The 15,714-nt window shown below is 39.2% G+C and overlaps 1 protein-coding gene across 2 annotated transcripts in view; it reads right to left on the bottom strand.

Moving 5' to 3' along the window:
* The window catches only part of AMMECR1 (AMMECR nuclear protein 1), a 93,786-nt gene continuing 78,072 nt past the window's right edge, over positions 1-15,714 (bottom strand). For both annotated transcript variants that reach the window (XM_032476055.1, XM_032476054.1), the window contains 3 exons: positions 8,182-8,272; positions 6,716-6,812; positions 1-4,412 (listed from right to left, as the gene is read on the bottom strand). In XM_032476055.1, the coding sequence (XP_032331946.1) occupies positions 4,298-4,412; positions 6,716-6,812; positions 8,182-8,272 (303 nt within the window). In that variant the 3' untranslated portion in view covers positions 1-4,297. The remainder of the gene's footprint in view (positions 4,413-6,715; positions 6,813-8,181; positions 8,273-15,714) is intronic.

Genomic DNA, 15,714 nt, shown 5'->3' with positions numbered 1-15,714 from the left:
TCAGTTTTTAACATTTTATTGGGTAAATGATTTTAAAGGTAATAACAATAGTGTCAAAACTACTACAATATCTTTCCACAGCCATACCTTACAGGCCCACATAAACCTTCTCATTTTTCTTTTTCTTCATCTGTAATATTTTAAAGCCATACATGTCATATAAAATGCCCATTTCCAATAGTTTCTTCAAACTATTAAGCAATTAAGTGTGGAAGGAAGGAGGAGCTAGTTATACCGGAAGGGGTTTTGGGGAATCTGATGTCTTACTGTAATCAAAAACCAGGGTACTAAGAAAGGAGGAGGAGACGAGCTACTCCAGGTAGCTTTGCTCATTACAAGTCTCACCACTGCATCACCAAGAACTCATTATGCTGGTGACCGATTCAAAGTAATTGCGGGGAACATATAAAACACTAAAATAACTTAGAAACTAGATCCAAATATTTCAAAAGTAATCAACTTTCATATACAAAAACAGTCAGAGGTGGTTACAAAAGTTTGTTTTCTCAGTGCGTCTATGTACCAGCGCAGTTACTGGGTCCAGAGCAAAATAAAAGGTTTATTTTCTTCTGAAACAGTAATAAAAAACAAGGAAAACGTATCTTTGTATATAAAGGATCGATGCTGGTCTTAAGAATAATGTAATCAGAAACCCTTAAATCGAGAGGCACACAACGGGTTTCCACTTTTAAAAAAGAAAAGGAAAGTCACCAGTTTATTCAAATGGAGGAGGTGCTCACACCCCTTCAAATAAACTTAATTCAATTTAACATCACTAGCAAAAATCACTTAGAAACTGTACAAAAATAAAAAAGTTAACACATTTAATCCTGCAAGGTTTTTGTAAGGACTGAAAGGCAGGCTTTTGGAGCAGCATTTGGGCATGGCTGGGGGGCTTCTTTGGTTTGACCTAACACACAGAAGAGATGGAGCCTATTCCAGATGACAGTTTCGAATTTCCTGCACATTTGAAGACATGAAAAGAGGCCAGTATACAAACTTCCGGTGTGCTGGGCGTGGGGTCTATACGCACTGGACTGAAAATCTAATTGCTTTAAGCGGGGCGGGGTGGGGTGGACAGGAGCAGAGAGAGCAAGCCTTACACTTCCTCCATCAGTTATACCGGCCTCTCATGACCGGGGAGCCTGGAGTGGGCGGTAGCACGGTCTCGTGCAGTCAGAAGGCCACTTAATGGGGGAGGGGGAGGGGCAGTTGTTCTTTTAGAATCTGGTACCTGGCTGACCTTGTTTAAGAACAAGAAAACCCTTCCAGAATTGGAAGCCTTTTGGTACATACCAAAGTAAAATACGTACTATTTTCCGAGAGGAAAAATACCCAGTTGCATTTGAAAACGGAAAACATAAATGGAACTAATTAACATTTAAAAGGGGGGCTATGTAAACTTTGTGCTACTCAAATGAAGTTCAAGTATTACTTCTGAGCTGTTTACAGATCACTGAACTTATACAATATTCTGGTGATAAGAGTGCAATTCACATTTGTGTTTCTGAACAAATAAACCACAACTGGCTAGAACACAATCTGTGCAATTAGAATCTTCGTCTGAGTTAAAAACACATGCTACATATGTCAACATGTTCAAAGTTAATTCAAACCACATATTTAACAGCTTTGAAATATACGACAAAGGTGAAAGGGTCTAGCATTTGTTTGAAGCACACCATTACAAGTTTGTATAACACCCTTTACACTACAAAGTCTTTTAATCAACAGCTACTTAGACACAAAAGATGCACTGTGCATTAATTTGAGTACAAAAGGAGACAAAACTATCCTTTTCCCCCAAGCCATGGTGGGAAATATTGCTGACCTCGTCCTCTGAAGCCTGCAGGATGGTTATTTCTTCAGTATAACATTATTACACTGGTAAGAAAATCTGTATAACATCTGCATATATCAAGAATTTTAAAAAATCTGATATGATTTTAGAGTCCGCATGACCAGTCACGTGACCTGCTCAAGATTGATTAGCACCGTTAAATACATAAACACACACATATGTGTGTATGTATGTATAAGTATACACACACACATATGTGTATGTAATAGATCTTTTCTTTAAAAAAAAAACTTCTAACCATGAGCTCACCCAGGATGAGGAGCCTGTTGAACTGATGAGATGATGGACAAGATGGATCGATATTGGTCTATTTTGTCTCTCTTCAGTTTGCTTGTTTGATTTACTTTTTTTTTTTTTTTTGCAGCAAACAGTATCATTCAGCTTGTGCTCAGTATCCCTATAAGGGCAAGAAAAAATTTCTATCAGGTAGCCACTTGTTTTTATACTGAAAGATGAATCTGCTCCAAAATGCTCCCAAGTAGAAATGAAAGGACTCAAAAATCCTTTTCTAAAGCCCAACAGGTAGCTTTCTCTGACTCATCTCTAGGTTCAAGGGAACTGGCTACCGAGATCCCGTTTCAGGCTAACAATTGGCTTCTTATTTAAGGCATCACAACTGAAAATGGTTATTTTAACAACGGATGCTGTGGATGAAGGAATACCAACAAACCTCTGAGAACTCTCATCAGAAATGAAAGCAGTTTGCTTTGCCACAAGGGCAAGCAGAAGGAATTCAGCCAATTATCTCACAAACTAGAAAAGGTTTTCAAATTCTGAACTAGCAGTCTGTCACTTGTCACAGCAACTACATGTATAAGCTATGCCATTTTGATACTCAGTGACATCTCTTAGTTTTAGACCATATATTCTGCACCATACTTATATTCATCACTTGATATATTTGTTTCCTGTTTGAAAAAAAATTTTTACACACACACACACACACACACACACACATACATATATTTACTACCATAAAATGAAGGTAATCTTTCTCCAGAATCATCTGTCACTTTTTCTGGGGTATACATATGGACCTCCTATTGACATGAGGAAGTTCTCTTTGTATGCATCATGGGAAGCCTAGCCCTGCAAATGAACTGGGCTCTAACAACTCTATCACATCTAAATGCCAACTCCATTTTTCCAGGTGTAACATAACAATCTTACCAATATAGTAAATGTGTTTCTCTCAAAAGTATGTAGTGCAGAAAGAGATTCAAGCGATTTTACAGGATTTCTAAAACTCCAGTATTGTCCCCATGACAAACATCCAAAATCATGGCATGTATGAACTTTTGTTTCACTAGATTATCTTTACCATTTCTTTAAATGGTAGCTAAAATTGTCTCTGGCCAATCATGACTTACTGAAACCTAAAGCTAACAAATTTAAATTAATATATAATAGACAAATGTCTCTTTTTGGTTATTTGCTCAAAATAAATTTTTTTCAGCTTAAAAAAATACTTCAGAGTAAGGAATTTGTCTAATCTGTTGTTTCACATATAGAAACAATAACATTTTATAAGAATATCTCTCTAAATTGCCTTTTTTCTAACCCCTCTTAATTCCACTTAATTATATTCTTCTCAAAGGCACTAAATTCTGTATCTGCTCTCTTCCTGATATTTTTGTCAAAATGATTTCTGTAGCATATTTCAAAGGTAGCTTGTACTTTCTTAAAACAGTGTTTCAGTTCGTAAGTTGGTTCTATAAAGTGATGAGACGGATTTTCCTATAATAACCAGCACAATAGGCATAAATGATTTCTCACTCTCTGTGACAAGGCCTGTCATGGACCTTCGAGTGTTCTATACTAGAACTAAAGTTCATATATTTTAACCAGGGGAAAAGCATATAGTTACGGAGTGAAGACCCACATACTAAGCTCTCATAGCAAAATGAATTTTAGACAAATTCAACATTAATATACAAATACCTGAATTTGATATGAATTATTCTGAAACACGGCTATCAAAAATGATCTATCTTACCGAGGAAAGCAAAAGAAAAACCTAAATAAAATCCTTAACTGCACAATTTCTTCCATCCACAGTCGAAAAAAGGAAGAGAAGAAGGAAAGAAGGAAGGAAAGAAGACAGGAAGGCAGGAAAGACAGAAAGACAGAAACCTGACTGAGATAGCAAAGCAAAATTCTATATAATATTGTAAGGAGAGAAAAATCCCGAAATTCGTATGTGCTGCAAAAAAAAAAAAATCAATGATCTAAAATAATAAAACATGATCTTAATAAATGCCATTTTCCTACCCGTTACCATGATGATCTTAATTGACAATGTCGAAGCTTCACCATGGCAACGGAAACTATCATCATAAAATGGTACAGTAAAAGAGATAGCTAGACCAAGAAGGGGTAGGGTCTCCTGGGAAGAGGTCTGCAGAGAGGCCCAGTGACTGGCTGCGCGGCTCAGTGTCAGGAATAATGGTTGTATGGCGGAAGGGGATGCCCAATGCCATTTTGAAAATGATGATGCTGGCGATGAGCAAGGTATTCAGCATAGCTCAAGGTCATCTTTTCACTACGGTACCTGAAAGAAAGTCAGGGAAGAGACAAAGTTAACGTCAAGAGGCAGGTGACATGCCAATGTCAGAGCTAGGAGGGACTCTCGTAGGTCATTTTATAGAACAGGGAACAGAGGCCGAGAGAGAAATGACTTGCCCAGTGTCACACAGCTAGTAAGCAGCAGAGCTGAGATCAGAACCCAGGAATCCAGAGTCTAAGTCCGGTGCTCTTTCCACTCTACTACTCCTCATTCAAATTGTTCTAGAGATTGTATTGCCCCCTCAGCTCCGGTTTGCTAACAGGAAAGAACAGAGGAAAGCCAGCCCGTTACTATCATGTGTGCATTTCATGCACTTGACTACTTTTTCTTCCGGGATCTCCCCTTGCTTCCTCTCCTACCATTCCTTCCTTCTGTCCGCACATCTCTGGTCTTGCCGTTAAGTGAAAACAGTAACAACAAAACACTTGTCTTACTCTCGGTGTCCCAACCCTGTGTTTCCCCAGCTCCAGGTTTCTTTTCCTTGCCACGCTTCTCAAAAAAGTAACGTGTATTTCCCACCTTCCATCCCTCATCTCACGCTGCTCCTTGGCCCAGTGCATCTTGGCTCGTGCTGCCGCTCTTTCAGGTCACCCCCCACCCTGCTCGGCCGCTCCATTATCATGCCGCTCACCACTCCCCGTTTGGAGCTCTCTGGTGCCTTGCGTTCTGCAACTCCACACTCCTCTGGTTCTCCCCCCGCCTCTCGGACTGCTCCTTATCTCTCTGACTACTCATCTGACCCCTGCCTTGTAGCATTTTCCTACGTTTCTACCTTCAGTGCCTTTGACCCTATCCTCTGTCCCCACCCAGTGAACCCTAGCCTCATAGCTTCAACCATGTCCTCTTTACAGACAATCCCAAATCACCATCTCCAGCCATAAGCTCTCTACACACGTATACTTTCATGACCTATGGGATATTTCTATACACATATCCCAGGAAGCACTTCAAATCCAGAATCAATGCATAAGTGTGACTCCCTTCAACGTGGTCCCTTCTCTTAGTTTAAATGGACTGCCTTGGTCCCTTTTATCTAGACGAAAGTCTTGACTTGCTCCTCTTCCCTACTTCTGAATGATGATTAAGTCCTTTTATTCCTTCCACAACATCTTCTTTTCCCTTCTTTCTTCCCATCCCCCTGCCACAGCTCTTGTTAAGGCTCCCAGTTCACCTTCTTTGGATTGCTGCCATAGATTCTTAGATAACAGCCTGTCTCCTAACAAATTTTCCTGTGCCAAACTTACACCTCCCCAAGTTCATCTGTTTAAAACCCTTCAGTGGCCACCAACTGCGTATAGAATCAGGTCTAAACTCCTTAGTCTCCATGATCTAACCTGGGCCATATTTCAATGACCACCTTCTATATATACACCGAAAGACCAACCAAATCAGACTTTGGAACATTCCTTAGAATTTGCTCTGTATTTCGCCACCTACATGCATTGACTCACTAAGTTCTCTTTAAGTTAATCCCTTCCTCCCTCACTCTCCACCTGTCAAATATTCTACTCAGTGAGCTCAGCCTCAAATCGACCTCCTCTTTGAAATTTTCTGGGATTCCTCTTTCCCTACTCTATGACTTGACAGCATCCATCACATTCTGCCTGATAGTGATAATTATTATTGTACATGCTCTTCTATTTTCCTAGAATGTGAGCTCAGAGAAAGCAGAGATGGAGGCATTTTCAAATTTGTTAACTCCTCAGAGCTGAGAAGAGTCCATTTTTAGACTGTAGGCATCCAATGTGGTTTTGTGGAATTAAAATAAATGGAAACAGCAACCCATTTTCCTAAAATGTTTGATATTTTCCTTTTTAAATAAGTACCCCTATGAGCCCATGTGGAAATTTATTTAGCATATGTGAGTCTTAGCTCAATTATGTTTTTCAGCAAGCTTTCTATCACTGCCAAAATTCTAAGGTGAAATTCACATTTGGGGACTGCTGATCAGAATCCTGGGGTTCTGCTAAGCAATGTCGAAAGCTAGCCAATAGCTAATTCGGGTAACTTTCTTCAATCATGCAGTCTAAAGGCTCAGAGGGCTTGCTTAGGCAAAGCCAGAGTAATCACACAGAGCTAAGATGGGAAGGATGGGCTCATACATCATACGGGTTTTACTGCCCAGCAGGGTTCCACTGTCTCCACCCCCAGTACACAGTACTGCCATTCACTTCCACTCTGTTTCAGAAGAGACACAGTGCAGTTAAGAGAGGAGAGAGATCAAAGGATTATAGGTATATGCATCAAGATGTACTGGTTAGCCTTGCACTAGGAGATGCCTTCTGTACCTGGTCAGTTTTATGGTTTTCCTGAATTCATTAGTAATCGGAGCTTTATATCCTCCTTTCCTCAGTAAGGAGTCTATGGTCTGAATATGGTCCCATCCTGTGGAGAGCAGACCAGATAAAATACCAGTCAAGCACATGTAACAAGCACCTTTGGTTAAATACAAAATGACTTTGTAGAGGTCAGCTATCACTGTCACCAAATGCCATCAACCCCTTTGGCCCTAAAAACAATCACACATTTCATCCTGTACAGAAGCAGGTACACCACTGCAGACCTTAAGTTCTAGCTATGCACAATGGCTAGCAACATTGGCTTCTTTATTTCAACCACACTGGAAGGTAAGGAGCCTAAGAGACTGGCAGTGACTGCTCAGCCACGTCTCAGCAACAAGCCACAAACACTGTACTCTCCTCCACCAGTGACATTTTTAAATGGGAGGGAAAAGCATCATTGTGCCAACTCAATAGTAGTTATTAGGACTCCCACGCTAACCCATGGTAATTGCCATTTCTAATGGTATCTTCTGGCATCAATCAAGTGCATCTGTGTGCAGGATTCAAAGGCATTTTTATCAGTTCTGACACAGGATGCACACTCATGGTTGAAGCCTTCCACCTCTTATGTAAGCCTTACGACGTCAACGGAACTACAGAGTTAAGACATCTTCAAAAGCAACCCCAATAATCTTCAGATAGCTGCCTTAAAGACTAATTCTCTTGTTTAGGGGGCTTAATGATAGTAAATTTTTGCAGTTATCTATCTCACATTTATATGAAACAGACATGGGAAAAGCAAATAACAGATGCTTTCCGAGAAGAAATGCTCCATGAGATAAAGAAGAGATATTCATTTCAACTAACATGAAACAAGAATTGAGTAGTGGCTAGGAAGGACAAGATACTACAGGGTGAAAATTTATTTTGTGTTACAGTGGTGGTTCATAAAGGTTTGTGCTTTATCTGCAAAATCAAAAAACGTTTGTTGATTAGGAACATATAAAACTAATATTCTCAATGCTCCTAATCTTGGGAAACCTACAGTCTTGATAGTAGCAGAATGAGTAATGGCAATCACCTAAGAAGGAAACATTTGATACTGACAATGAACTATGTGGCTGAGACTTGTTTTTGCCGCAAGGGTGCAGCACAGTAGAATATGGGGAAATGGCACTTTAAATTTGTAGCAAACCATTGCCTTAAAATAAAACCCAACTTTCACAAATCTTTGCTTTTTGGAAAGTATACTTTTGTATGTCTTTGCTGCCAGACTTTGGTGCAGAGGTTCAGCTTCTGTATAATTTACCGATTTCATACAGACGTTGCAGTGGCAGTGATGGAAGAGTCATTTCTTATAATTTGTCAGTGATCAATTATCAGACATAACTGCAAGGTCAGATAGTGCATTGCAATTTGTATATTTGTTTAAATTCTTCACCAGATCTTATGAAATAAAGTACAACAATGACCTTGCTCCTTTGCAACCTCCGGTAGGTAGGTGGCGGTGCGTTTTGATCCTTTTTCATTGATGAATTCTATTCTAATGCCATGTACACCCACCTGAAAGAAATTGGCAGTTTTATTAGTACAGTCTTCTTCAAAGAAACCAAAGAAAAAGTTACATTTAATTTTCAAGAGAATGCAGCTCTTCCTTTCCCCTTGTTTTTTGAAGTGCATATCCGTTCTCTCTTTCCAAAGCACTGACTTTGGGATCGAAGGCCATTATGATGGCCATGGAGACTGAAAACATTGACTGGCATGTGCCCAACATGCGCCGGGCTATGCTATTCTGTTTGGAACTGGAACAACCATTTTGGGGCTGTATGTAGAATAAGATGGTCAATGGCAAAAGTCCGGCCCCCATCCCCAAATTGTAGCTCATGACAGTAAGGAATGAGACCCAGGGAACTGACTTCAGAGAGACAGCAAACAACCATCCTGCTTTCAGGCAGAATCACCATTTCAGATTGCGTTCTTAAACTTCAAGGGCTGCTGACTCTCTTCCCAAACTGCCTAGTCTCTTTAAAACCTTGAATTATATGTAGATAAACACAGATAAGACTGAAAAAACCAACAACTCCCAGATCCTACATCGTCACCCATTACAGATAGTACTTCTGAAAAATGTACTGTGGCTTAAAGTGGGGGTGGCAAACCCTCACTGTCCATCTCCATCGTTGCCCTCATACACTGCTGCCAAATCTAAGAGCAATAAAGATTTCCAGTTACTTCGGGGCAGGGCATTTTTGCATAGTTTCTTATACACTAACTCAGAGACCACTATCACTTTATTATGTGAAACCGGCTAACTTTTGGTGGTACCCTAAAAAAGGGAGTCTCCCAAGTAACTGTGGGCAATTTCTTGCTAATGTTTTAAGAAAGTAAGGTACTTTTTCCTTGATTAGCATCCAGTGAAAAGGAATCTGTCCTTTCCCCTCATATCTCACATAGAATAGTATATAGAGCTAAAGTTCATTAAAAGGTTCTTTACTTCTTTATAAACATGGATAACAAAAATGACATTTCAAAAGTGTAACAACTCCGTTCTTTCCTCCTAAATCCATGGCTGCTTTAGATCAACGATTCCCAGGTGGAGCTTAAGGTTGTCCAAGGTCCTGGAGGGAAGATGTTAGGACCAGGTACACATTTTTTACACAAGAAAGAGGCTTCTTTTCAGAGCAGGTGGTTATAGCCATACACATAAATGGATGTGAAGGTCTAGAAGAGGAAAAGGGGTCCACAGAAACTTCTTCTGCACTTAGCCTGAAAGTTTTCAATTTTTCAGGGAAAAAAGTCCTCTGGAAAATCCATTTCAGTTTTTACCTAAGTCTTCACACAGCCATCCAGTAGAGTCTGACAGATCTTCTGAGCAGTTTATGTTTTTTTATTAAAGCCTATCTCTGTGGTCATTTCTTCTATCTAATATCAGCATTCTTATGAATCTCCTTCTGCTGAGAATGCAATCAGGGCAGCTGTTTAAAAACTAACACAATAAGGCCTCCCCTACCCTGTGGGAAATGACCATGGACAGCTGAGAAGAAATATGAGTGCTTAGCTATCAGACATTTCCAGGATAAAGGACATCTACTCATCTCCCCAGTGCCTGACACGGTACGGAGACAATGACAAATTTGCAACAGTTTCTGGATACTGACTTTCTGATCAGTGACTTTGAAATTTTTTTTTCCTTCAATAATATCAGAGCCTTCATAATTTGTTTTTTAAAATATATGGCATAAATAATTTATGCTCCCATCATTCACTGAGGTGAATTCTGCCATCTTCAACTCAATTTATCAAAAATCTGTCAAGTTAAAATTGAAAAGAATTTTGGTGTTTATTAAAGTGTCTAATCAAAATTGTGAGAGGAAGAATGTTTCCCTGGGAGGTGGGAATGTTAGGCTGAATCAGTACTGTTTAATTAGCATGGGGTGGGGATGGAGGCTGCAAAATTTTATAAGAATTTTAGGAGGTTTTATACTTCAGCAAGTATAGTTTGGGAAAAGAACAACTCCCCAGGTGATTTTTATTCCAGGTAACCTCTAATAATCAGTCTAGCTCTGACAGACTATGGCTGTGTGTTACAAAAAAGTGATTTAGGCAAATTGGAGGTGATTTAGACATAAGTACATTCTGTGCTCTTCAACAAAAATTACAGAGCTTTTGAAGCCTAGTAACTTAATAATGAAAAGAGATAAGACCAAGTGTATGGTATGTGAATAATATCTTAATAAAGATAAATATGAGGAAGTTAAGACCAAATTGGAAGGACGTACTGACCAAAATAAAAATTGTTCACAAATAAAATTGATTTACTTTTGTATTTTGAGAAGGCCCCACCATCAAGTTTGATAGGAAAAAAATTATCAAAACTCTCCCATTTTAAATTAGTACCACACTGACAATTTTGAATTCTTCTCTGTGTTCCTATGGTTCTGAGCATTTGAAACCCTTGTACATTGAACTGTAGGTATGGTGATTTTAAAGTGATTCCTTTGTGAGAAATAACTTATTTCATAGGTCAAAAATACACTCCACAGAGACAGAAAGCCAAGCCAGAGTGACTCATTTTTTTCAACTAGTGGAATCAGGAGAATGGTAATAATGTTCTGAACAGAATCAAAGCATAAATAGCCTTTGTCACATGTTGAGCAACAACATTTTCCTTGCTCCCAGAACCACAGATGCCACCAAACAGTCATACTGCACCATCAAAACAGGAGAGTGGAAAATGGCCTACTGAGGAGAATGACCGAATCTGGCCAACCCGTGGAGATCACTGGCTTTGCAAATTAAGTCATCACCCCTGAAATGAGCACCAAAACTCATTCTGTATTGTCACAGCTGCAACTCCAAAACGTAACCCTCATGGATAATAATGGAATCCTCCCTTGGACAGACTGGAGAATCCTTTGGCCCAGCAGCATCCCAAGAGATAAAGGCTCTAGTTGCAATTATCAGCTAGATAAGAGATCAGCTAACAAGGGTCTTGGGGTTCTTTGAAGCAAACTTGCTCTAAAACTCTATCCTAGTAACTTGCCACTTCTAAGGCTGGGTAAGGAATTAGCATATGGGAACACTGTGCCACCAAATACCCCTCACTACGCTACCACTGAGCAAAGTACAGCCAGGTGAGCAAAAACTGGAGACTTGCAAAGGTAGCCTTATCAGAGTCTGCAGATCATTTTCAAAATTATTAGAAGGTCTGAGGAAAAAAAAATGCTTTCAAGGTCCATCAGCTATGGTAATATCCTTTTAATCAAGACTGTACTTTTGCTAAGCAAAGCTATAAATCAACTCGAATGGTAGTAAATTAAATGTAGGACTTATAGATAAGAGGATATGGAATTAAACAGAGCTGTATCTGTGTGTGCTGAGAGGACATTAAGAGCGGTTCAATAGACTCCTGTTTCATGCTAAAAAAGAAAGCTACGTTTATTCGGAACCTTTCCATAGCAAGTGATTTATATTAATGCTATTATACAATCTTTTGTTTTTAACATCGCCCAGAATGATTAAATATCAAGATTAATGTTAGGACCCTAAAATATATCTTGATTATTCTGGAGTTGATTATTCAGATTGGAGATTATGCATCCCCAACTCCACCTGGCCTCGGCCTCATCCTCTTTCCTCTCTTGTCTATTTCTCTATCTGTTCACTCCTCTATCAGAGAGCATGTGGACACAGGGAGAAGAGATACATCCAAATTAATCAATTTTGCTACATAGTAAAAAGGTTTGGTAGGAGAAGAGATTATAAATAATGGCTAAAATGAAGCTGCTAGACTGTCTGCAGATTTCATTTATCCTCATTATCTGGTCCCTTGTTAGAAATGTGGCTTCATTTAAAACTATTATTCCCTAATGCAGTGACTCTCCATACGGGAGCATTTAAAAAAAAGTGCCGTCTCCCACCCCATTACAATATATGGTCCATATTATGCTCTGCACAATTGCATGGTCAAAGTTTAAAATACCCTAGTCTGTCTATAAGGCAAGTGTTAGTCCTATAATCCACCCGCAACACTACAGAAGGGTCTCACTTTTACTTGTGAGCCTAATCAGCAAGCCAACAATCCGGATATGCTGAAACATGAAAAAAATCATCTGGCTAAAAGCATCAGTGAGTATAAAATGTGCTCTGGCTAAATGGAGTAGGCTCCATGCAAGCCTTGGACCATTTGGGTCCATAATTACCTACACAGTCCTAACTCTCAAAGCTAAATCTGCCCTGAGACCATATCCATTCAGTAAAACCAATTTACTGTCTCAGATTCATCCTGTCTTAGCAAATGTCACAGCTAGTCCCACTTTGCCCCATTTTCAGAAGCAAATGTTGGGTTTCCCTGTAACAGAATGGCCATCTCACTCCACTGATTTTCAGTGGGTTCACCTTGAATAAAAGAAAACCCATCAGGAGGCCAAAGAATCGAAGGTTGTCTGACATGGCTTTGTTGCTGGTATCATTTGGCAAAATATGCTTTGCAATTAACAAAGCAGCCAGTCACTGGTCATTCGCATAAGAGTGAACTGCCAGGCTCAATATGCCAGTTCCACTGAATTGAATGAAAGGACTCTGTTCCTAATGAGGAGCTCAGGATGTCTGGCACACCCCCCAACCTTAGAGGCTGGCATCCCCACACATGCTCTCTCACAAAACAGTCTGTGGTATCACGGACAGAAATAAACACTGCACTGGACAACCCATGGGTCTGACCCAGAGTCTGGTGTTTCTAATATTCTTAGGAAGACAAAGCCCTAAGTGATATTTCGCCTAAAAGCACGAAAACCACAACGAAGAAGATTCAACTTGTTCACTCATAGCCCCATGGTACCTTCTGTCCCACCCCCAGCTCAGCCTTCTGCAGACTGACTCTTCCTCTTCCCAGTGGAAGCAAATTCCACATAAGGAAAATACTCCAAACTTGGGCCTTCTCCAAGTTTATGTCTTGAATAATTCTTATTTGGGAAAGAAAAATTAACATTTTCATCATAAAGGCTGATGACAATTTGTACAGATCCTAATGAATCACTTCCTCCAATCCTGATACTACCAAAAATAATGTCGACTACATATTGTCCAGATCCGCCCATCAAATCCTCAGGGTTGTGATTCCCCATCACTTTAATGCACCCATCAATTTCAGAAGTAAATCTGAAGTTTTGAAGGGGCCTATCTGATTAACAATTAACAGTTAACAATTAACAATGGTTAACAACACTTCACAACTGGCCAAATAAATTTTAAAAACAGTGTTGCTGCAATTCAGGGTTTTTCCCTTGGTAATTTTTACTTTTGTAAACCTTAAAAAAAATGGATTTTTTGTTTATAAAAATATACACGCATATTACAAAAAAATCCCTTTAGAAAAGCATAAAAGAGAAAATAAAGATGGCATGTGATCCTAGTGCCACCAAGAGACAACTCTTGCCTCAGTAACTTAAAAAATAATCTTCTGAACCAACCGAGATGCTGCCAAGGACTATATTATTAGGCTGTTTTTATCTATTATCTGACCAGCTTCTGTAGCTGTCCTTGCTTTCCAATTTCTTTTAAGTGAGAAGCTTTTAAAAGCAGAAGAAGTGCTACAAAAATGAATCAAAAAGGGTAATTGATTGCAGAGCTTTACTTGGGCCTGGGTAATGGGTAACCTTTTTACATATTCTACTTTAAAAACTGCTTCACACACACACACACACACACAAAAACTGCTTCACCATCTACCTCAGCTGAGGTTGTTTGTTTTTTTTTTTTCCCTGTTGCTATTTTGTGAAAACAACTGCAAAGGTCTCCTTGACCAAAATATACATGTGTTGCTCTTCTCTAAAATCCCTGCAAACCAGTCACCTTTAGCTTAGAAATCAGTTCAGTCTCAATTCTTTTTTTTTTTTCAGTCTCAATTCTTGTCTTTTGCAGGGCTTACCAAAGGACCAATTAGTGCCAATTTTGATTCCCGTAGGAGATTTAGACATCTTGTCTATCAGGAACATGAGCCTGCCAAATTATTTCACAAAGGCCACTGAACAACAATCTGATAACATTTATTTTAACTAACAGCAGACGCACAGCTCTAAAATACCTGGACTAGCTACTAATCACCCCCGTGAACCTTTAAAGAATTAGTTAAGATTTTAAAAAGCATGGCTACTGAAGAGGTGCTTTGAAAAGCTATGAAGCCAAACATGTTTATATATCATTTGCAATGAAAGAAATTCTTCTTACTCTAAGGTTGTGCAGAGAACAAGTGACAGCTTAGAGTGCAATTAAGGGGAAAAAAAACACCCCAGTTCTCTGTAATGATTAATTATAATGAGCATTCCTTAAAAACTGAACATCCTGCAGCTTTCCAAGGAAAGTTCAGGCAACACAGGTGACCTTTAAATAAAAAGCCTGCTTTTCATCAAAAGTTAGAAAAATGCATTCCTACCATTTCTTTAAAGAGAATGAAGAAGGGAGTGAATTTACAGAAAGGAACCTAAAGTTATAAAATTTTCTTAAAATCTAGAGATGTGATTTAGTTTGCTCTTCAAAGGCTAGGGGAAAAAACACCTCTTGCAAATGTTCCCAATATAAAATAATGTTGTTTGCCTGATAGGAAACTAAGAAAAACATTATACAGCTTAGAACTGTACATTGAGTATCCGACTCAGTATGGTTTTACTCAAGTCTACAAAAGAGATTTGTTCCTAAAAAATTACATATGGGTTGAATTTATGTAAATGAATTAATTTTAAAGTCATGAGGAAGACAATAACGAAACCCTATAGTGAGCCTTTCCGCAAAGGAAAATACCTATTTGTAAAGTGAATAATCACTCCCTACTATATTTGCTGAATTAGGATTTGCAAGTATAATGTTGACTTAAAACAAGGGATGATGCAGTAATAAAATAGAAGCATTTATGGTTTAGAATATTTTCCTTCCTAAAGAGAATTCCTTTGTGAAAAAGAAATCTAGAATGTAAAAAAATTTTTAAATGGACTAAAAAAAACTTTCACTTCGTTGCCTACATTTCAATTGGCAATGGCCATTTGAAAAGTTATAGGGACCACTTGTGACTTCTAAATGGCTAGTAGTGATTCATTCTCTGGAAGAAAAACGAAGCGAGCCATTCATAAGATGGGAGTCACAGCATCACACTCTGTCAGCATCCAGAGAGATCTGAGGAATTATCTAGTCCAACTTTTCCAGATTCCTGGTGAGGAAATGGTGATCCAGAAAGGTCACCGAGCTGGGTAGTGGCAGTTAGGAAGAGAACCCGAGTCCCCTCATGCCTGAAATTCTGTACCCTTTTATATGCATGCTGGAGATATATACACACCGGCAAACTGTACAGGAAAGAGGAGACTAGAATGGAACTTCTAGGGAAAGGGCTGGAAAAGTGTGTGGATTTGGGGGAAGAAACAGGAAGATGCCCCCCCCCCACCAAACAACACACTGGGAGGAAAGCAGGAAGCAACTGGGGGAAGCCTGAGAATGGACTACAACAGCCCATGTTA

This window comes from Camelus ferus, chromosome X (assembly GCF_009834535.1).
Source record: "Camelus ferus isolate YT-003-E chromosome X, BCGSAC_Cfer_1.0, whole genome shotgun sequence".
Taxonomy (NCBI): domain Eukaryota; kingdom Metazoa; phylum Chordata; class Mammalia; order Artiodactyla; family Camelidae; genus Camelus; species Camelus ferus.
Note: the sequence above shows the minus strand (reverse complement) of the source record. Positions and strands in the feature narration are given on the sequence as shown.